This window comes from Geotrypetes seraphini, chromosome 11, assembly GCF_902459505.1.
Source record: "Geotrypetes seraphini chromosome 11, aGeoSer1.1, whole genome shotgun sequence".
Lineage (NCBI taxonomy): Eukaryota > Metazoa > Chordata > Amphibia > Gymnophiona > Dermophiidae > Geotrypetes > Geotrypetes seraphini.
Window position 1 is genome coordinate 56,174,192 of NC_047094.1, and position 24,003 is coordinate 56,198,194.

General features: G+C 44.2%; 1 protein-coding gene across 1 annotated transcript in view; it reads right to left on the bottom strand.

Annotated features, from left to right (window-relative positions):
* The window catches only part of XPO6 (exportin 6), a 231,999-nt gene that overhangs the window by 17,764 nt on the left and 190,232 nt on the right, over positions 1 to 24,003 (bottom strand). Inside the window, 2 exon segments of the mRNA XM_033963538.1 lie at positions 11,300 to 11,461; positions 23,093 to 23,264. Coding sequence (XP_033819429.1) covers positions 11,300 to 11,461; positions 23,093 to 23,264 — 334 coding nt within the window.

A 24,003-nucleotide genomic window follows, 5' to 3' on the forward strand; every position in this document is an offset into this window, starting at 1 on the left:
GTCCTAACAATGGTGAAAAAGAAACCCTGGGTGGGGCTGACCCAACCTTTAGGTCTAAAATCAAAACCATGTGGGACTGGTGGGTCTTGCAAGATTACAAGACCTCACACAGTTGTAACTTCAAGGAAGGCCAGCAAAGGTTTTGGAAGAATTAGGTAAGAGTAGATGCTCACTTGATTTGTCCTACTAGCCAGAAATAATTGAAAGGGGGGAGGAACATATATGAAGGTTTTTTTTTGGGGGGGTGGTACTTGGAGGAGAAATGTGGAGATAAATAAAATATTAAACATGCAGTATTTAAATTAATTTTCCTTTCTCACAACAGAGGCTTTATGCGGTCTATGTTGCAAAGATAGCATGAATTTCCATTTCAGGGATATTAGCACATATTGCTAAGAACACACTACTGTAAAAAAAAAAAAAAAAGAGCTTTCCTTTAACTGTTATCAGGCACCTGTTACAAGATTTAACTAGTCTGCTAGAAATGAACATTTTGCTATTGCTCTATTTCTTTGTAGAGTGATAGAAACAGCAATAAACAGCAGCAGATAGCAAAGTGAGTGACAGAAAAAGAGAGATTAGGTGCAGACTCGGATGGAAGTACATACGAAAGAGAGAGAGACTAAGTGAAGAGTCCATTAGGGTAGGGTTACCAGATGTCCAGGAAAACCCAGACATGCCCTCTTTTTTTTTGAGGACTGTCCAGATGCCTGGGCAGTTTTTCAAAAATGGAGGAGTCTGTCCGGGTTTAGTCAGCTCTCCTGATTCCCTCACCTACCTCCACTCTGGCCCGGCCGCTGTAATTAATCTTCAAGCAGCTGGCAGCAGTGAGGTAAGCCTGCTGCTGCCAGCCTGTTCTGGAAGCTGCCTCTTTGCAGCGACTTCCTGTTTCCGCATATGTGGGACTTGCAGAGAGGTGATGCGGATATGGATATGTGATATGGAGATGATGCGGTATACAAACTTAAGGTTTAGTTTAGTTTACGTGGCTTCCAAGGCAGGTCAGTGGTAGCAGGCTTATCTCATTACTGCTGCCGGCTGCCTGAAGATTAATTACAGCGGTCCAAGGAAGAGATAGGTGGGGGAGTCAAAGGGGGTTGGAGAAACAGCATGAATGAAGGGAGGGGGCTGGAGAAACAGCATGGAGGGAGGGAGGGTGAGCTGGAGAAGCATTATGGAATGGAGAGAGTTCTATAGATTAGGGTAGTGCTGGATGGAACAAACAGAAACAACAGGAGATGAGGTTGGGAGGAAAGAGAGGGGCACCTGCAGGAAGGGGGTTGGAAAGAAAGATAAAGAAAGAAAGAGAGAAAGATGGAGAACATAAGAACTGCCGCTGCTGGGTCAGACCAGTGGTCCAATGTGCCCAGCAGCTTGCTCCCGCGTCGGCCCTTAGGTCAAAGACCATTGCCCTAACTGAGACTAGCCTTACCTGCTTACGTTCCGGTTTAGCAGAAACTAAGTCTATTCCCTTCATTATCTTGAATGTTTCGATCATGTCCCCTCTCAGTCTCCTCTTTCCAAGGGAGGCCTAGTTTCTCTAACCTCTCACTGTACGGCAACTCCTCCAGCCCCTTAACCATTTTAGTCACTCTTCTCTGGACCCTTTCGAGTAGTACCGTGACCTTCTTCATGTACGGCGACCAGTGCTAGATGCAGTATTTCGGGGGGGGGGGGGGGGTGTACCATGGCCTGGTACAGTGGCATGATAATCTTCTCTGATCTGTTCGTGATCCCCTTCTTAATCATTCCTAGCATTCTGTTTGCCCTTTTTTACAGCCCCTGCGCATTGCGCGGATGGCTTCATTGACTTGTCGACCAGTTCTCCCAAGTCTCTTTCCTGGGGGGTCTCCCTGAGTACTGCAACAGACATTCTTTATTCGTGTATAAGATTTTTGTTACCGACATGCATCACCTTACTCTTATCCACGTTAAACCTCATTTGCTAAGTCGCGGCCCATTTCTCGAGCATGTTTATGTCACATTGCAGGTCTTCGCAATCCTCCCACGTCTTCACTTCTCTGAATAGCTTCATACCGTCCGCAAATTTAATCACCTCGCTCATTGTACCAATTTCCAGGTCGTTTATAAATATGTTGAAAAGCTCGGGCCCAAGCACCGAACCCTGTGGAAGTCCACTCGTGACGCTTTTCCAGTCCAAGTATTGTCCATTTACCTCCACTCTGTTTCCTATCCGCCAAACAGTTTTTAATCCATATGAGTATTTCACCCTCGATTCCATGGCTCGCAATTTTTCAAAGTAGTCGTTCATGTGGGACCTTATCCAATGCCTTCTGAAAAGCCAGATATACAATGTCGACCACCTCGCCCTTGTCTATCTGCTTGTTTACTCCCTTGAAGAAGTTTGTCAAGCAAGATCTTCCCTTGCTGAAGCTGTGCTGACTGGCCCTATCGGATCGTGTCTGTCAAGGTGATCAATGATGCGGTCCTTTATCAGCGCCTCTACCATCTTTCCCGGTCAGACTCACTGATCTGTAGTTTCCTGGATCTCCCCTCGAACCTTTCTTGAAGATCGGCGTAACATTCGCCACTTTCCAGTCTTCTGGAATCCTTCCCGATTTGATCGACAGATTGGCTATCAGTTGAAGCAGTTCAGCTATAGCCCCTTTCAGTTCCTTGATTACCCTCGGAGAGAAAGAGAAAGAGAGAAAAAGAAAGAGAAAGAGAGAGAAAGTTTGGCCAAATTGATTGTTCTTTTCTGTCTGCTAATGCTGCTTGATTTGCTGATTCAAATAGATTCACTTTCTAAAACAAATCAGACTTATTGATTTTGTGAGTCCTGACATACGTCCGGGCCTCCTAAAGTAACAGCAGCAGTGGCAGTGACAGGCTTGGCAGACACAGCGTGAATAGGCTTCTCCTGGTCTGCCCTGCTGGGGCCTTCCCTCTGCCATGTCACTGATGACGCGGGTTTGGGGGATGCAGGGAAGAAGGTACTCTAAGCCAGTGTTTCTCAACTTGGTTTTCAGGTTATCCACAATGAATATGCATAAACTTGATTTGTATACACTGCCTCCGTTATATGCAAATTTCTTTCATGCATATTCATTGTGGATATCCTGAAAACCTGATTGGCAAAGGGGTACTCCAGGACCGAGTTGAGAAACACTGCTCTAAGTACCCATAATACCCTTATACTGACTCTGGACCTTTGACCTCAGCTCTGAGTCCATACTAAACTAATGACTCTAGCTTGATGTTACAGAGAGCTCTCTTCAGAGAATTAATACTAAAGTTTAATGTCCCCAGTGTGTAGTTCAATTTAATTTACATATTTTACTAGTGCATACTTGAACAAAGAGATCACAATAATAGAAATGATAATTAATCATTGTTATAATTTTTTATTCTGTTTGTAAAAATATCACATATGACATAACCTCCTGACATAATCCACAACATCTAGGTGCAAACAAAACAGAAAATCTGTCATATCGAACAGATCATAGGTATATTCTCAAACTATTAAAAACATCCTATTACAGGGCTCTGTTTTATGAATTTAAGATTTTCTACAATAGTTACTAAGGTTATTCTGCCCCCCCCAAAAAGGGAAACAAATCTTAAATTCTATAGGTAGTACAATATGACATTTGCATAAATTTTAAATTAAAAAAACCTGTACATTTTCATAGCCCTTTCTAAATGCCTAGAGTGAACACCACAATATCTTCAGTGATACTTTAATGAAAGACTGCTGGAGGGACCAAAATTTGCCAGGTATACTCCCTTTCCTTCACTAAAAAACACTATATAGAAGAACAAAGCTAGTCAACCATTCAAAATCAAACCACACATGTAAATACTACTTTAATTTTACATACTAGTAACAAGGACAGGCCAGACATGAATCCTGCTTAAATCCTCTCTAGTCTTTTTTTTTATTATTTCTTTATTCATTTTATAATTTACATCAAGTGTACAGTAAATATCAAACAATTATAGTACAACATCACTTGAAAATCTACAATAGCCTACAACAAGAATATTTAACCCCACCCCCCCTCCCAAATTCATATACAATTAAAATATACCACATGAAAATAATATCTTATGTCATTCATTTATATATTAATATTGGAAAACCAAGAATCCCCCCCACCCCAAATCCACATGTGTATTAAAATTGGGAAAAGTGTAAATTATTCATTATAATAATTTAATAATGGTCCCCACACATCCTTAAATTTATTATAATAACCTTTTTGAACTGCCAACGCTCTTTCCATTTTATACACGTGACAAACTGAATTCCACCAGAAACAATAATTCAGCCTTTTACAATCCTTCCAATTATGTTATTTGTTGGATGGCAACTCCTGTCAATATCATCAAAAGCTTGTTATTATTAGCAGATATTTGACATTTAGTTCTCATAGACATGCCAAATAAAATTGTGGTCATATGACAATGCCATAGTCTTAATTGTCTTTCAGTACTCCATTTCTCCCAACATGACCTCCCAACCCCTGTGTTTCTCACAGCAGTTTTACAGCCTAATTTATTTCATTTACACTCTGCAGTTCTGTGCCTTACTTCCAATACACTCTTCCTGTTATTCTACCAAGCCTTCAGAGAGGGTGAGATCTGGCAAGCCTTTGAGCATGCACAGTTTCTCAAGGCCCCGCTCTGATCCATAACTTTAGTTAGTGAATAACTTTCTCAGCATCTGCCAGAGAAGCAAATGCCAGTAAGTGAAGAACTGATTTATCAGATGATCGAGGAGGTGGGGGTGCAGGAAATGTTGGCTGCTATGGTGGTGCCAGCGTCAGGGCAACCCCAGGGAAGGAAGAAGAGAAGAGAAGAGAGAGGGAGAGTTGTTAGTCTGGTCTGATAAAGGGGATGGAAAACCTTTCATACGCTGAGAGATTGGAGAAACTGGGTCTCTTTTCCCTGGAGAAGAGGAGACTTAGAGGGGATATGATAGAGACTTACAAGATCATGAAGGACATAGAGAGAGTAGAGAGGGACAGATTCTTCAAACTTTCGAATAATAAAAGAACAAGAGGGCATTCAGAAAAGTTGAAAGGGGACAGATTCAAAACGAATACTAGGAAGTTCTTCTTTACCCAAGGTGGACACCTGGAATGCACTTCCAGAGATCGTAATAGGGCAGAGGACGGTACTGGGGTTCAAGAAAGGATTGGACAATTTCCTGCTGGAAAAGGGGATAGAGGGGTATAGATAGAGGATTACTGCACAGGTCCTGGACCTGTTGGGCCGCCGCGTGAGTGGACTGCTGGGTACAATGGACCTCAGGTCTGACCCAGCAGAGGCAATGCTTATGTTCTTATGGTCAGAGAGAGGGGAGATGTTTAACATTGTGTGAGAATAGGGACAGAACACAGCAGCCTTGTTGTGGGGGGATACATGAATATAAAATCCCCCAGTTTATATTTGAGTTAACAGTTTCCCCCCTTTTGGGGGGGGGAACTTATCTCAGTTTGTAATTGGATAGGTTTATAGTTGAGCATATACGGTAAGTAGACAGAGAAACAAAAATTAACTGTTATTCTTTAAACTTTTAGAAAGTAACATAGTAATTCTGGCAGATAAAGACCTGCATGGCCCAAAAAGATGTATAGCGTTTTATCTGGCACTTTGTGCAAGTTCAACTTCATTATTAACCACTGCAGTCAGCAACCTAATATGAACAGATATATAATGCAATCTTGCAACATAATACCATGATATTGTTGTTTTCAATCTTCACCAAGAATGTGAAAGATTAAGTTCAGATCGTGAGACCACTGCCAAAGAAATGTATACTGAAGAGCTCGAGTCCACCTGACCACTTCCAGGGAGGCCACCATTGACTCTAAGAAAGTCCTGGTCCAAGGGCAGCGACAAGCCATCAGGGAGCAAATCTGTGACTGCATGTTGTACACTTTGGCTTCTGAAAGGAAAACTCTCCCCAAACTGGTGTTGAACAGAACACCGAGATACTCCAAATGTTGAGAGGGAGTCATCCGGCTTTTTGGACAGGTTGATCACCCAGCTCAGGGAACGCAGGAACTTCACAACCTGAGATGTAACCCAGGAAACTCTCCTGAAATGACTTTGTGCGAATCAACCAGTCATCTAGATAAGGGTGAATGCCCTTCTTACGCAAGGCCACTGCCACCACCACCATAATTTTGGTGAAGGTCCAAGGTGCTGTGGCCAAACTAAAGGGAAGCACACAAAATTGATAGTCGCACCCTCGCTCTGGAAGGCAATGCCACTTTATCTCTGCATTGAAAATTCCCTAAATAAATTTAAAACAAATCTTAAAACATTTCTTTTTAAAGATGCCCATCAATAAGGGGGCGGAAAAAACAAGCTTTTAAGAAGCAACATCCCTGTCTCCCTCTTGTTACTTCCTATCCCCTTACCCCTCCTTTTTATTTTTATTTACATATTGTAATTAAAACTTCCCTATCCCCTAACACCTTTCGTTTCTAATAAGTCTTAATCTGTCTTAGTCCTAGTTTTACCCCCCTTTTATTTTATTTTAACTAAATCTTAAATTTTATTAGATTTTTCTAATTTTTAATATTGTAAACCGTCCAGATACATGTGATGGTTGGTATATCTATATAATAAAACCGTAGGCGGCGCATGCGCACTCTAATCCGCGTGCTTCCGTGATCCGTATGTCCGTGGCCGGCAAGAGTGCACATGCAAACTTACAACAGCTCGCACTCACGGTCTGGCTGGCTCTTTAAAGTTTTTTTCGGTGCCGGCTCACCTGCTCCGCCTTCCTCTTCCTGCCAGTCTCAGCCGGACTCACTCCTCCCCCCCTGGCAGCCCTGAACCTGTTCCTCCGTTCCCCGCCCGACGGGCCGGTGAGTGCTGCGCCAGGGGCAATGCAGGTGGAGACTATCGGCGGCGGAGCCGGTGGGAGGCACGCGAAGCTGCAAGTCGCCGACTCCACCCCCCCCCCTCTCGAACCGCACAAGGACTGCCGTTGACGAAATTTGCCCCACCGTTCCTTCCCTTCCTCCATCAGGTACAGTTCAGCTACGCCTATGTTAAAAGCAGCTGCTTTGAAATTGGAGTCCTGCCGCCACCGTAACACGTTCCCTCTGCCGCGGTCCCATATGTCAGAGAAGGGGCGGGACCAAGGCAGAGGGGAACGTGCTACGGCAGTGGCAGGCCTCTGATTTCAATGCGGCTGCTTTTAACATTGGTGGAGCTGCACTGCACCTGATGGAGGGAGGGAAGGAAAGGTGGTTGTGCGCTGTTGAGCCCCTCTGCACGCGCCCAAACCAAAAAAGGAGCCAGGACTCTTCCCCACCCGGCGCCGGCAGACCCGAAAAAACGGCCCTACCGAACAGACCCGCGAGCAGGGTTGCCATGGAAACCTAACCGGAATTACATGCAGTCGGCAAGGGTCAGTGAGAGGGGATCAGGAGCTAAAGAGAGATTGAAAAAAACAAACAAACAGTGCACAAGTAGAGAGAGACACACAGACAGTCACAGAAGGACAGGGGGCTAGAGCAGAGATGCTTGCAGGGAGAAAAAGCTAAGCAGTAATGTTACAGCTTGAGAGTGCAGACTGAGGAAGAAAGCAGAGACAGCGCTACACAGGGAAATGGAGGGAGGAAAGAGACAGAAAGAAAAATACAGACAGACATAAATTCTAGCACCCGTTAATGTAACGGGCTTAACGACTAGTCAAGTCATAAATAAACTAGAAACTCTCACAAATCTCAACGTGATGGAATCGTTGATGGGAGAAGAGAGAAGTCGAGAGAAGTCAGAAATTCTCCAGGCTGGACTGCCAGAAATATTGATTTTTTTAAGGGTCTCTCAGGGCCAAACCATTTTCAAATGGCATAGTATGTCTGCGCACGATAGCCAAGACCATCACATCAATCACAGGAGACTTAAAAGTATCTCTATCGCTATCAGGGATGGGGTAGTCTTGCCATGGACTGTGCCATGCGAAAAAAGCACCCTGGAACTTTCCACTGACCATGCACAACATCCCGAATATCCTGATGCATAGGGAAAGAGTGGGATGCTGACTGGATCCCTCTCAGGAGATGGTCCACAACACAAGGGGGGTCCTTAGCTTCCTCTTCAAAGAGTAAAACTGAAGATACCTGAAGAACGAGCTCCTGCAACTCATCCCAGTGAAAAATGCGCATAACAGACGCATCCTCGCCAACCGGCGCCTCTAACAAGTTTCCATTCAAAATGTCAAGCCCCCCTGACGAATCTGCAAGGTTCTCCCCAAGGTCCAAGTCCTCACCTGGAGAAAACTGATCAGCTATAAAAGAATCCTCATCCCAAGATCCCAGCGACTGCTTGGACAATGGCTGAGGGAGTTGAACAGAACAGCCATGGCAGGAGATTGAACAGGGTGGCCGTGAAAGGAAAACCCCCAAGAGGACCCTGTGACCCCGATGTCAAAGCAGGACCCCCAGCCGCCTGTAAATAAGCTTTGCACATGACCAACATCAAATTAGGGGACAACAAAGCATTCATGTGAGGAGCAGAAAACACATTTAAGAACTGTCCTGCCTTTCCAAGACAGGAGGGAAGGTCACAGGCCGTGGGCAAATTAGACGTGCTTCCCGCCAAAACTGAGGGAAGGGCCACCGAAAAACTGTCACCAGAAAAATACAGCACCGAATCTGACTGATCGCCAACAGCCAGGGAAATCCCAGCATGGGTGGTAGGAGAAGCCCAGGGCTCAGACCTATACCAACAAGAAGCTGAGCCTTGAAAAGATGTCCGCTTAAGGCAGACATGGGCAACTCCGGTCCTCGAGGGCTGGAATCCAATTGGGTTTTCAGGATTTTCCCAATGAATATGCATGAGATCTATTTGCATGCACTGCTTTCAATGCATATTCATTGGGGAAATCCTGAAAACTCAATTGGATTCCGGCCCTCGAGGACCGGAGTTGCCCATGTCTGGCTTAAGGTGATCCTCGAGGCAGCGTCCCCAGTCCAAAGTCGAATCCAAAGAGTCAGGCATGCAGACACTGCACCAGTAGAAAATGTACTAAGAACTCAAATGAGATCATAAAGGGTGCCCAGCCCCTAATTCACACCAACCATCATCAGTGGAGGACAGGCATGCACCTCCACAGAGGACGCAGAGGCTAGAATGACAGGCACGCACCATAAAAGAAGTGGCCATTGCCACTTGGCTACCTGAAGATGCCGCTAGAAAAGAATGTTTTGTAACATAAAATCCACCCTGCGAACCTGAGAGTCCTTAAACTACACATCCTTATCAATAGGGAAGGCTGTGCACTGGATAACTAGCACCACAGCGGAATCGACTTCAGGCTATTCAAACCTGCCAAAAATCAGGATCCAGATGATAAAGTGTAGACATAGCTTTAGAAGGGCAGAAAGAGCTTTCTGAGGTATCACATTGTTCTGAAACCAAACCAAGGAGCTGTGGACTGAATGGAGAAAAAAAAAAAAAAGGCATAGGAAAATGGTCCAGGACTGAAGCCTGAGAAATGAAAGGTGGAGAATTCAAATGGAGCTCTTTCAAAACATCATCCGTAAAGAGGCGGAGAGAAGCCTGTTTAAAAATCTGCAAAGAAGGGTCAGCACCCAAATCCGGACGCTCAGAGCAGCCGAAGAGACCAGTCTCAGTAAAGGCATCAGTCGGATACAAAATAAAGACAGTGGCAGGAGACAGAAGAATCATAATAGCCGCATGGCAACTACTGCAATCAAGGTCTGGCTTAGCCAGATGAGAGGGCTCCTGAACAGGAAGCTTCGTCACAGGCACAACAGACCAAAAAAGTCCCGATGCCCCCACCGGCTGCATCAAACAAGTGGCGTCTGAGGAATACGCCTTTTAGAGGAGCCGAATAAAATCCGGTGTCAAGGTCCACTCTGCAATCATGGCAGGGCTCAATTGAGGTACATGCTCTGCACCAAGAGTCCCTAGACTCAGAATGCAGGCATTTTCCCCCCCGACTCCAGGACAGCTTCTGGGTGAGCTTTTCTTCTGAAGGCACGGACCCCAGGCTGGCTCCCCAGCCCAAGATTACTCAGAGGAGGCGAAGTCCGAAGCTCCCACCCTCTTCTCCAGCATGCTACGGCACACAATCGTTGACCTGACACCAATCCAGCGCAATCAATGACCACATTCAACAAATTAGGGGCTGCGGAGTCCATCCCAACAGATTTTCTGTCAAATCAAGGGGTTTTTGAGGCAGAAATAAAAGATTGATTTCAAAATCCAAGATGGCATTATGAATTTGCACCAAAAATGGCAAAAAAATAAAATTGTGAAAAACGACTTTAAAATCGTTTTAAAAGCCACCCCTGAAGTTCCCATAGGAGATAATGGAGGTTTACTCACAGTTATGCAGTGCCAGACTGTCAGAAGTTGTAAACAGCATTAGAGTGGAGGAAAAGGATTTTATGCCTCAGAAACAGCTTCAAATGGCTCTAGACTTGAGATCTTCGGACTGCCAGCCGACCAGACACAGACTATGACCTCCACCCCCACAGATCCTTATCCACGCAGTCGGGGGCAGAAAAGGCAGCCTGTGCCTTGAAATACAGGTAGGTTTTGCGCCAGATGCATACAGCCTGCACTTGAAACCAGTGACAAGGCAAGCAGAGTCCCAGGGGAAGGGACCTCGAGTCTATAAATGGTGGCACGTAGCAGGCTGGCTCCAGATCCACCAGAGCTTCTCTGTGAAACAGCAGTCCGGCACCATGGGATTGTGTCCTTTCCTCCGACAGGGGACCACCTGGAAGGGGTCTCAAGGCACTGAAGTCACCAAGAAATGAACTTTAAGTGAAAAAATAAGAAATAGAAACGAGCCACTGCAAAAGACTTCTGCACAGACTGCTTGCAGAAATTGTAACTGGATATATTTTCTAGCTCTCAGGCTAAGGGGGTGGAGCATGTGCTCAGAAAAGTTGTGGATTTCTGGAACTCCCAGATGCGGGTTAGGTCTGAACCCCTAGCGTATGGAATTCAAAAAGGACATAACAGAACAATCATTAGCAGCTGTAGGATACTGATGTATTGCTCTCAGGCCTATTTCACACAGCCAAACTGAAAAGAAAAAAATAAAGCCAAACTGGCTTATCTTGAAGGCTATCGGAGTAGACCATTTCTCACAAGACTCATCTCTAAAATAAAGAGAGACTAGAAAGAAAGGTGGCACAGTTCCCTTTCATTTCCATGAAGATAAAAAAATTCCCTTGAATATCATTCTAAAATAATACTGGCACCTACTATCAAAGTGAAAGAACCTAGCTATTTAGAATGACTATTCTCTCTCATATATATAAAATCTCACCTGCATGACAGCAACAAACTGTGTCTCATTTTCCATCTGTTCCTCTGTCACGCCACGCTGCACACTAGCCAGGACATTGGACTTGAAGAAATAGCGCCAGTTGTGATGTAGGATTTGGAAGAGCAGCTCAAAGAGCTCAGCTTTCACATCTGGGGAGGAGCGCTGAGGAGAAAATGCATAGCACAGTAAATCTGTTGAGCCCGTCTTTCATAGGAAGTAGGAAAGTGAAGCCCTAGTTATTCTCCTCAATATTCCATATCACTTCCTCCCCTCCCAAGTGTACAGGTCTTAACCAAGGGGCCAATGTAGAAAGCCTTGCAATAGAGCTATAGCTCTACTGTGAAATTAGTGCTTCAACACTACCTGAACAACTATAAACGAACATGAAAATTACTGCCAAGTTAAAACTGTAGTCTGCCTTATAGCTTTATACGGCAGAGTGATCCTGCCTGGTACATTCCCAGAAAGCACAGTTACTTACCGTAACAGGTGTTATCCAGGAACAGCAGGCAGATACTCTCACATGTGGGTGACGTCAACCACGGACAGCTTTAAAAGTGCATCACCACTTTAAGAACTTAAAGTTTGAAACTGCCCGCACCGCGCATGCGTGAGTGCCTTCCTGCCCGACGCAGGCTCGCGGTATCTCAGTTCTGTAAGCAAGCTAAGAAACCAACCAGGGGAGATGGGAGGGTTGTGAGAATATCTGCCTGCTGCCCCTCCTGGATAACCTGTTACGGTAAGTAACTGTGCTTTATCCCAGAACAAGCAGACAGCATATTCTCACATGTGAGTCTCCCTAGCTTACTACAATGGGATGGAGGGAGAGTTGGCCATTAAGAAAATAATTTTGCAAAACTGCTTGGCCAAAGTGACCATCCCATCTGGAAAAAGATTCCAGACAGTAGTGAGATGTGGATATATGAACTGAGGACTAAGTAGCAACTTAACAGATTTAATCAATAGGAGTGGAACGTAAAAAAGCAACTGAAGCTGCCATAGCTCGGACTTTGTGGGCTGTGACATGACTCCCAAATTGCAGCCCTGCCTTCCCTTTAGAGTTTCATATCTCTGAGCTTTCTACACATAAATCTTTGATCACCCTCCATAGACAGATTTTTTACTGAAGTCAGTTTATTCTGGTAGTATGAGAATAACAGAAGGCAATACAAGCTGTCAACCAGGCAGAAATAGTTCTTTTGGATACAGGATGTCCCAACTTGTTAGGATTGAAGGAGATGAAGAGTTGAGGAGATGCCCTATGTGGCTGAGTACACTGTAAGTAGTAGGTCAAAGCTCATTTACAGTCCAAAGTATGAAGAGCCGTTTCTCCAGGATGGGAATGAGGCTTAGGAAAAAACACTGGAAGCACAATGGATTGATTAATATGGAATTCAGTGATTACCTTTGGAAAGAACTTTGGAAGAGTGCGAAGCACCACTTTGAAACACTGTGAATGGTGGATCTGCTACCAGTGCCTGAAGTTCACTTACTCTTTGAGCAGATGTAAGAGTGATGAGAAAAACCACTTTCCAAGTGAGATCTTTAAGATGAGCCGAGGACATTGGTTCAAAAGGAGGCTTCATTAGTCTAGCAAGAGCCACATTAAGATCCCAAACTACTGGAGAAGGTTTGACTTTGAAAAGTCCTTTCATAAATTGGGGTACAAGAGGATGAGCAGTGAGAGATTTTACATCAACTGGTCTATGGAAAGTGTGATAGCACCGAGATGAACTCTAATTGAAGTGGTCTTGAGACCTGAACTGAATAAATGTAGAAGGTAATTCAATACTGAAGATACAGAGGTGGATTTAGGATCATGATGATGAAGAGCACACTTCGTGGAAAACCGCTTCCATTTGTGTTGATAACACTGCTGTGTAGACGGTTTTCTTGATGCTTCCAAAATGAGTCTGACAGGCTGAGAAAGATGAAGGTCAGCCGACGTCAGGCCGAGAGGTACCAAGCTATCAGGTGCAACGACTGACGATTGGGATGCAGAGGAGACGGAAAAATCTGAAGAGGGATTGGTTCCTTGATACTGAGTTGAAATAGAAAGGAAAACCAAGGTTGTCTGGGCCACCGAGGAGTTATGAGAATCATGGTGGACTCCCTTCTGTGCTTGACAAGTGTCTGAGGATGAGAGGGATTGGAGGAAACACAGAGAAACTTGTGCATGCAATCCAGTAGGAAAGCATTCACTTCTAGCTGTTGTGGAGAGTACTGCCTGGAGCAAAACTGGGGCAGCTTGTAGTTGGCGGGGAGGGGGGGGGGAACGCAAACAAATTTATGTGAGGAGTCCCCCACTGAGAGAAGAGAACTGCAGAATTGAGCGTCCACTCCTTTGACTAAAGGAACCTGCTGAGTTTGTCTGTGAGAGAATTCTTTTCTCCTTGAATGTATATTGCTTCCAGAAATAAGTTGTGAGCAATTGCCCAGGCCCAAATCTTTTGGGCCTCCTGACAAAAGACGGAGAGAGCCTGTGCCGCCTTGCTTGTTTATGTAATACATTTTGACCTGATTGTTCGTATGGATGAGAAGGACGTGCTTGGTGACAATGTACTGAAAAGCTTTGAGAACATTGTAGATCGCTCTGAGTTTCAACAGATTGATATGGCAAAGGCAGTCCTGGGCAGACCAGTGACCTTGAGTGTGAAGACCATCCAGATGAGCCCCCAAAGCATAGGTGGACGAGTCCGTTGTCAGAACCTTCTGATGTGGAGGTGTGTGGAACAACCACCCTTTGGAAAGATTGGAAGAGTTCACCCACCACTGCAGAGACTGTCGAAGTGAAGGAGTGATGGTAATGTGTTGAGACAGTGGGTTGAGAGCTTGAGACCACTGAGATAGGAGAGTCCATTCAGGTGTCCTAAGATGAAGTCTCGCAAATGGAGTAACATGCACCATGGAATCCATGTGACCCAGTAGTATCATTATTTTCCTGGCAGAGAATGAGGACAGGTGAGAAGTCTGAGTGGATGCTGAACCAAATTCTCTAGTCTTTGTTGAGGGAGAAATGCTCTGAGATAAATGGTGTCTAGCAGAGCTCCGATAAATTGCAGATTCTGAGAGGGTTGAAGTTGGGATTTGGGAAAATTGATTCAAACCCCAACTGCTGAAGGAAGAGAATTGTTAAGTGAGATGCTACAATCACTCCTTGAAAGGTTGGATCTTTGATCAACCAATCATCCAGATAGGGGAACACCTGGAGACCCCGAGTCCTCAATGCCCATGCCATTACCACCAGGCAGTTGGTGAATACTCTGGGAGAAGATGCAAGGCCAAAGGGCAGGACCTTGTATTGATAAAGGTGGTGTACCACCTGAAATCTGAGGGATTTCCTGGAGGTCAGATTCACTGGAATGTGAGCATAATCCTCTTTGAGATCTAGAGAGCATTGCGATCTAAGAGGGGATATACAGTTGCCAGGGACAACATTCAAAACTTTTCCTTCACTAGAAACCTGTTGAGGCCTCTGAGGTCTAAGATTGGATGTAGACCTCCTGTCGTCTTTGGGATGAGAAAATACAAGAAGTAAAACACTGTTTCTCTGCACAGGTGGAACCTCCTCTATGGCATTGAGAAGAAGGAAGGATTCTATTTCCTGAAGAAAAAGAGACTTCTGCTGAGGGTTGAAAGAAGACTCTCTTGAAGGATGATCTGGAGACATATTGATAAAGTGAAGAGAGTATCCCTCTTGAAAGACTTTCAGCACCCAGAGGTCTGTGGTCATCAGTTCCCAATGAGGATAATACAGCCGAAGCTGACCTTCGATTGGTTGAGGAAGAGGCTGAGAAATAGGAACAGCAGCTATGCTCTCTAGAAGCCTGTCAAAAAGACTGAGCAGGCTTTTGAGGAGCTGCTGACAGATTTTTGAGGGTGCTGTTTTTGGTTTTTCTGCTGCAGTCTAGGTTTAGAAGAAAAACACCTTTGATATGAAGAAGACGGTTTAAAAGATTTAGAGGTTTAAGGCTTAGGCTTGGATTTAACCAATGCGTCTCATGATCAGTGAGCTGGTGGCTTCTTAGCTGGCTTACCAGACGGAGCGATGTCTCCTGATACCGGTGTAGGTGTCTTTGATATCAAAGGTTGTGATGTCTTCTCATTGTCCATGCTGCTGCTGAACAATTTTTCTTGTTGAAGTCTCCAGCTCTTAATGGAACGTTTCTGCAGAGTAGAACACCAAGCACAAGAATCTACACGGTGTTCTGGACCAAGGCACGGCAAACACCAATTGTGAGGATCAGTGATGGAAATTGGCCTCTGGCACCTGCAGCACTTTTTAAACCCCGTTAACAGGCGGAATATCAATGGAAAAAGTGCCTCAGCCAAATCAAACTCAATGACTGAGGAAAACGAAAGAGCCTTGCCGGGCAAAGCCCGCAAGAAGACAAGAGAGGGAAAAAAATAAGTTTCCCCGCCTTTTTTTTTTTTTAAGAAAAGAAAGTATACTTAAAACAATTATAAAAACAGAAGAAATAACGTGTGAGCGGGGAGGCAATACAAAATTTTTTGAACAGCGTTCAAAAACACGACTTCTTAGCTCCATGGAAAACTAAGAACTGAGGTACCGCGAGCTTGCATCTGGTGAGAAGGCATTCACGCATGCATGGTGCGGGAAGTTTGTGAACTTTCTTAAGTTCTTAAAGTGGTGATGCACTTTTAAAGCTGTCCGTACCAGGGCTCCGTGGATGATATCACTCACATGTGACAGAATATGCTGCCTGCTTGTCCTGGGATAATGCACCTTGCAGGGCACCACCATTTTTCAAAATGGCAGTGTTGTAGGCAGGATTAAGCATAGCTCTTGCCTCTTAAGGTACAAAGAGGTGGGGCATCTGTCACTAGGGATTTAATTTTATTTTTAGTTGGGGAAAGGGGGTTGGGGGCCACTAGACTACTAGGGAAAAGTTTTTAAGTGTGGGTAAGGGGGCTGGGTTGGGTTGAAGTGGGAGGGATGACCGATGAAGGTATCCAAAGGGGAGAGAGAGGGGGGTACTTGCAGACATCTACTTCTCTTGACCAACTCTTCTACACTGTGCCAGACCTGGTGAAAAGTTTCTCTTGCATAGCTGTAGAATCAGTGCATTTACATTAATTTTAATGCAGTATGTGGTCAGGGAGAAAGAGCAGTGGCAACAGGTGTGCAAACTTTGCAGAGTCTGGGCTGGATTGTAAACTTTCGAAAGAGCCAGTTAGTCCCAACTCAGTCTTTGGAATACCTGGGAGTTCTCTTCAACGCTGCGGTAGGCTGAGTTGCTTGATTTTTTTTTTTTTTACCAGAAGCACGCAGGCAGAAGCTTTGGGGGCAAATTATGAACTTCCTGTCACAGCCAGCATCAAAAGCGTGGTACTACCTATAGGTTCTGGGCTTGATGGTGGTTGCCACAGAAGTAGTGCTTTGTGCAAGGGCGCATATGTGTCTGCTTCAGGATGTGCTGTTGTCTCGTTGGTCTCCCCAGAGAGACTCTCTACAGGCCCTTCTACCCTGGATGGAGGCAGCCCACAGCAGCATGAGTTTGTGACTCCACCCACAGTCTCTAGCAAAAGGGTCACACTGACAATGGACTCCACCCACAGTCTCTAGCAAAAGGGTCACACTGACAATGGATGCCAGCCAATTCAGCTAGGGGGCACTCTATGGTGGTCACCTGGTCCAAGGGAAATGGACACCATTCTAGCAGAAGTGGTCGATAAACAGGCTAGAACCGAGAGCGGTCTGCATGGCTCTGAGAAACAAGTTTCAAATTTTATTACAATTTTGATGTATTGCAATATCATTAATTCAAAGCAATTTACAATTAAAACAGGGTCTTAATTATTAACTAAAACCAACACAGACAGACATGATGTACCAATACATAAGGGAAGTAGGGAGAACTACAATAAGTATAGTAAAGGATACATAAAACATAGAGTTGGTGCTAGTATTCTCAGACAATGCCACAGCAGTGGCCTATGTCAACTGGCAGGGAGGCACCAGAAGCACATCATACCAATAGAGGGGAAGCTACTACGCTTGAGCAGAAAATAATCTGTGAACCATCATGGCAGTAAGTGTAGCTGGAGTTGACAATGTGCAAGTGGATTACCTCAGCAGACAAACATTGGACCTGGGAGAGTGGTCATTGGCCCTGTGGGCATTCCAAAATGTTGTAGGACGTTGAGGATATCCAATGTTCGATCTGATGGCAATGGCACACAACAAGAAAGCGCCTTAGTTTTTCAGCCGAATATACAAGACCGGAGATGCGGGTTGGACACCCTGTTACAACCATGGCCAGAGTCTAGCCTGCTATATGTTTCCTCCATGGCCCCTGATAGACATGGTGGTCTATCACATAGTAATCCACCCAGGGAGGGTGATCTGGTACCCTGGATTGGCCCAGGTGTTTGTGGTACGTGAATATAGTATGCCTACAAGTGGATGAATGTCTCCGGCTCCAGGTGTATCTGGACTTACTCATTCAGGGGCCGACTGCTCTAAAACATCCAAGTCGCTTTGGTCTTACACCATAGTGCTTGAGCATTTGGCACTAGCCAAGAAAGGATATTCAGAAATGGTCATTACTACCTTACTAAACGCCAAGAAACCATCCACTTTTTCAGCATATGCAATGGCATGGGATACTTTTCAGCGCTGGTGCAGTAAGGAGAATCTAGAGTGCAACAAAAGATTAGCAGTGGCATCCCTTAAGGTGCAGATGGTAGGTCTGGCTTGCTTTAGAGACCGAGAGAAGCGAGTTGATTGTGCTAATTGTATTAAGCAGGATATAAGGGGGGCCCCATAACCAATATGTATTACATACAATTTTAGTTAGGACCTTAAAAGGCACATATATAAAGATGTAGCTGAATAATAGACAAGCTTCAGAGACTTGTGACATAGCATAACATGGATAGCACACAGAGTACATATTGTTTGTTACCACTGAAACAGAGAGAAATATTGGTTTCATGTCTGGAACAGGATGCTGAAGCCATAATAATAATAATAATAATTTTATTTTTTATATACCGCCATAGTCATGGTAGTTCGAGGCAGTTTACAACAAGAGGCGCTGGACAAACAGTGAAGTAGTTACAATGCAAAGTCATTGAAGTAGTTACAATACAATGTCGAAGAAGTTACAATGCAAAGTCATCGAAAATAAGGTATAGGTTGGGAGGAGAGATACACTAGATTCATAGGTTACAATCGGTTAAACAAATTTGTTTTTATTGATTTTCTAAAACTGAGGTAAGATGAGGAGTGGGTGATGATGTTAGCCAGCCAGTTGTTCCATTTACAGTACCTGCCTGAGAGGCAAGAGTTCTGTCCAGGAATCTTTAGTAGCGGCAGTCCTTTAATGATGGAAAGGAGAACAAATGAATTCTGCGTGTGGACCTGATGGAACTGTCCAGATTAAATTGAGAAACCAGATATATAGGGGCCAAGCCGAAAATTGATTTATAGCAAAGGCAAAAAAATTTAAACAAAACTCGTGCTTCCAAGGGCAGCCAGTGAAGTTTTTGATAGCACAGTTACTTAACGTAACAGGTGTTATCCAGGGACATCAGACAGATATTCTCACACATGGGTGATATCATCGACGGAACCCTGGTATGGACACTTGAAAAGTGAACCGCAACTTAAGTTTTGGAAAGTTCGTGAACAGCCCACACCGCGCATGCACGAGTATCTTCCTGCCCGACCTAGGCGCGCAGTCCCTCTATTAAGATAACCTAGTTAAGAAGCCAACCAGGGGAGGTGGGAGGGTTGTGAGAATATCTGCATGCTGTCCCTGGATAACACCTGTTATGGTAAGTAACAATGCTTTATCCCACGACAAGCAGGCAGCATATTCTCACACATATTCTCCAAGCTAACTAGAATGGAATGGTGGGAAAGTTGGCCATTAAGAAAATAAATTTTGTAATGACTGGCTGAAGTGACCATCCCGTCTGGAGAAAGACTCCAGACAATGCTGCGAGGTGAATGTATGATCTGAGGACCAAGTGGCAGCTTTACAGATTTCTTCAATAGGAGTAGATCTAAGGAAAGCTACAGAAGCTGCCATAGCTCGGACTTTGTGAGCTGCCTTCCAGGCACAGTCCAGTTGGGTATAACAGAATGATATACAGGCCACAACCAAGTTGGAAATCGTTCTCTTGGAAACAGGTTGCCCCAACTTGTTAGGATCAAATGAGATGAAAAGTTGGGGAGAGGTTCTATGTGGCTTTGTCCTGTCGATGTAATAGGCCAAAGCACGCTTCTCCAGCATGAGAATGAGGCTTAGGGAAAAAAACTGGGAGAACAATTGACTGATTGAAATGAAACTCTGTGACAATGTTTGGAAGAAATTTTGTATGCGTGCATAGAATCACTTTATCATGGTGAAAAACTGTGAAGGATGGATCTGCCACCAACGCTTGTAACTCCCTGACCCTCCGGGCAGAAGTGAGCGAGATAAGCAAAACAACTTTCCATGTAAGAAACTTGAGATGAGCTAAGGCCATTGGTTCAAATAGTGTCTTCATCAACCTGGAAAGAACTACATTAAGGTCCCAGACTACAGGAGGAGGCTTGAAAGGTGGTTTCACATTGAAAAATCCTTTCATGAATCTGGAGACCAAAGTAAGAGGCATGTGACTGGCATGTGAAAAGCTGTAGTAGCACTGGAGATGGACTCTGAAAGATATAGATCTGAGTCCAGAGTCAGACAGATGAAGAAGATAATCCAACACCAATTCCACTGAGAAGGAAGTTGGATCGTGATGATGAAGAAGACACCAGGAAGAAAACCGAGTCCACTTTTGTTGATAACATTGTTGAGTGGCTGGTTTACTGGAGGCGTCAATAATATTGCATACAGGCTGAGAGAGATGTAACTGAGACGGATTCAGCTTGAGAGAAATCAAGCTGTCAGGTGTAATAATTGCAGATTGGGATGTAGAAGAGATCCTTGATGCTGTGTAAGTAGAGTAGGAAAAATTTGCAGAGGTATTGGCTCCCTGGAGCTGAGTTGAAGTAGAAGGGAGAACCAATGCTGCCTGGGCCACCAAGAAGCAATGAGAATCATTGTGGCTGACTCTCGTTTGAATTTGTACAGAGTTTTGAGTATGAGAGGCATCTGCTTCCCGATGGTAAGGAGAGTAAAGTATGGAGCAGAACTGAGGCAGCTTGTGATTGTGTGGAGCTGCAAATAAGTCCACTTGTGGAGTGCCCCATTGAGCAAAGATCAGATAAGAGCTGCAGAGTTGAGAGTCCATTCGTGAGGTTGAAGAATTCTGCTGAGGTTGTCTGCTAGGGAATTCTTCTCCCCTTGAATGTAGACAGCCTTTAAGAAAAGATTGCGACCTGTTGCCCAAAGCCAGATTTTCTGTGCTTCCTGGCATAGGAGGAGAGAGCCCGTACCTCCTTGCTTGTTTATGTAGTACATTGCTACCTGGTTGGTCTGGGTGAAGGAGGAGGACTTGAGAGCACAGAAGATAATACATCGCTCTGAGTTCTAGGAAATTGATGTGAAATTTCCATTCCCTGGCAGACCAATGACCCTGGGTTTGAAGGCCATCCATATGTGCTCCCCAAGCATAAAGAGATGCATCCATTGTGACCACCTTGAGATAATAATAATAATAACAACAACAGTTTATATACCGCAGGACCGTGAAGTTTTATGCGGTTTACAAGTTAAAGGTGGTGATTAACATTTCTAGGGATCAGTTATTGTGGAATAAGATTGTGCAGGTTAGTTGCCTAGATACTTCAGGAACAGATATGTTTTAGGCGTTTCCTAAATTCCCCATAAGTAGTAGGCGTAAGAAATTGTTTCAGATCTTTACCTCATAATGCTGCCATGTTGATGATGTCTTTTAAATTTGCATCCTCTAACCCAGTGGTCTCAAACTCAAATCCTTTGCAGGGCCACATTTTTGATTTGTAGGGGGACTCAGATTTTTGATTTTGCATGAGGTAAAACACTTTATAGTTTATACATCTTTCCTTTTGGCTAAGTCTTAATAATTTATAGCTAAAGAGACATTTGATAAAGAAACTGTTTTATTTTACTTTTGTGATTATGATAAACATACCAAGGGCCTCAAAATAGTATCTGGCGGGCCGCATGTGGTCCCCGGGCCGCACGTTTGAGACCACTGCTCTAACCGGAGGGGAAACAAAATTCAAGTGTGAGCTTCTTTTCTGTCTGTTGGCTGAGAAAGAGAAAAGGTCAGATATATAGTTAGGGGGAATAGTACCTTAAAGCAAAAACAATCAAATCTAAACTTCACACGCGCCTCCATCAGCAGCCAGTGCAGAAGTTGGTAGGAAGGTGTTACATGGTCAAACTTCTTCAACCCGAAAATCAGTTTGACCGCTGCATTTTGCACCAGTTGTAGTCGCTGCATATTCTTCTGGGAAATTGCCAAATAGGCGATATTACAGTAATCAAGTTGACTCAGTATGAGGGATTGTACCAGAATTCTGAATGATGACACATCAAAATATGCTCTAATGGACTGAAGCTTCCAGAGAGTTAAAAAACCCTTTCTGATTATGGAGTCCACCTGGTCTTTCATGGTTAGGCTCTGGTCCAGTGTTACACCCAATACCTTTATAGTGGATTGAATAGGATAACTAAGTTTATTGATGCATAGTGATGTTTTGGTATCAAGCGGGAGTGGCGAAGCTATAAAAAATTTTGTTTTATCTGAATTAAGTTTCAGTCTGAATTCAGTCATCCATTGCTCCATCAAATTTAGTACTTCTGTTGCCTTGGGAGTAACTTCTGAGAGAGAGTTAGCGAATGGGATTATGATCGTGGAGTCATCTGCGTAACTAAATAACTTTATCCCCAGCTGGGTCAATTGCGCACTTAATGAAGACATGCAGACATTGAAAAGCAATGGGGAATAGTGGTGACCCCTGCGGCACACCAGATGGATTGCTCCAGGTATCAGAGAGATAGTAATTAAAACGTACTTGATAGGTGCGGGACATAAGGAAACCTCAAAACCAGTCTAGCACCTCTTCTCTGATACCAATTGCATCTAAGCATTGTAGCAGTTTCCCATGGTCCACCAAGTCAAATGCCGAGCTCATATCGAATTGCATGATCAGGGCATTAAGGCCCTTACTAAACAGGAGATGTAAATTATCCAGGATAGCCGCAATTACTGTCTCGGTACTGAACAAAGGTCTAAAACCAGACTGAGTTTCATGTAGGAGAGAGAACTGATCAAGATATTCCATCAATTGGGTATGTACCAATCCTTCCATGATTTTTATAATAAATGGAATCTATTCTATTGGTCTATAGTTGGTTATTAGTGCTGAAGATGAGGAGGCAAGTGGAAAAGCAGACCTCTGGATAGATTAGAGGTCTTTCATGAAAAAGACCATTGACTAGAGTGAAAAATTGCAAAACCATTGTAAAATAAAAAAGAAATAAACCAAGCAGATCAGAAGACACTTTTCATGCTCTACTACAGAAATAGAAACTGAAGGGGGCAGCAGACTCCTGGAGGAGGTTTCAAAAGCTGTGATTGACATCTTTCTGCAGTATGCTCGTGAGAATGGATAGAGTATCCTAAGGTTCAGGATGCCATTCCTATTGCACTGGAACTTATTTTATAAAGGCACACAGGCACCTTTGTTGGGGGCAGGGGAAGAAGCAAATGTGCTGTAAATAGGTAAGTGCATAGAAAAATACATACAATCAAATAATTCTCTAATCATTCCCTACCACTCTTCGGAGAGAAGAGATAATCTGCAACTGCCTCCCTCCCCTCATGCCAGGTCTGCTCTCCTACCTCTGCAATGATGGGGTACACCTGCTCCATGCATAATGAGATGATGCTGGGTAAGAAAGGCTTGAATGCTTGTCCTGGCTCCTGGACCACCACCTGCAGAATCTTCAGAAACTTTTCCACCACTCGACAGCCAGAGCTACCCTCATGCAAGATACTCTCTGCTAACTGCTCCCTATAGAACAGGCAAAACAAAGTGAGGGTAGCTCTTCTTACTGTTTTCTATTTAGTTACATTTATTTATCACTAAACACAAACTCTCTGATATTCAAAGCTATTTAACTGGCCAGAAAAGGCCGCTGACCAGTTGGATAAGTTCCTACTGGACCAGAACATACATAGGTAAAGCTAGACTCAAATAAGGCACTGGTCTTTGACCTAAGGGCCACCGCATGAGCGGACTGTTGGGCACGATGGACCACTGGTCTGACCCAGCAGCATTAAATCTTATGTTCTTAAATGGTAAGTACTTGTGACCTGGTTGGCAACTGTTGGAAACAGGATACTGGGCTTGATGGGCCTTCGGTCTGTCCCAGTATGGCAATTCTTATGAGATAATCAGTTTTCTCCACTGAATATTCACAGTCAGCACTGAAAAGTTAGCCAGCTATATTGCACAAAACCAACAATATTTAGCGCCAACCAGCTAAGTTTAATGGGCAAATCGAACCACATAAATAGTAGGCCTATCTTTGCTTGCTATTGTCTTAACTGGCTAACGATGAATATTCGCTTAGCTGGTAGTTAGTTCTAGCCCAAAACTCCTGGATATTCAAAGCTGGTCACTGGAAAAACACTTTATGTGGGTTGCCTTTCGCCAGATGAATATCACCTTCAATAACTGTTACTGACAGGTAGAGTTCTGAGAGTGGGAAGCTCTAACTACCAGGGCTGTGCAGTTGATAGATCAATCC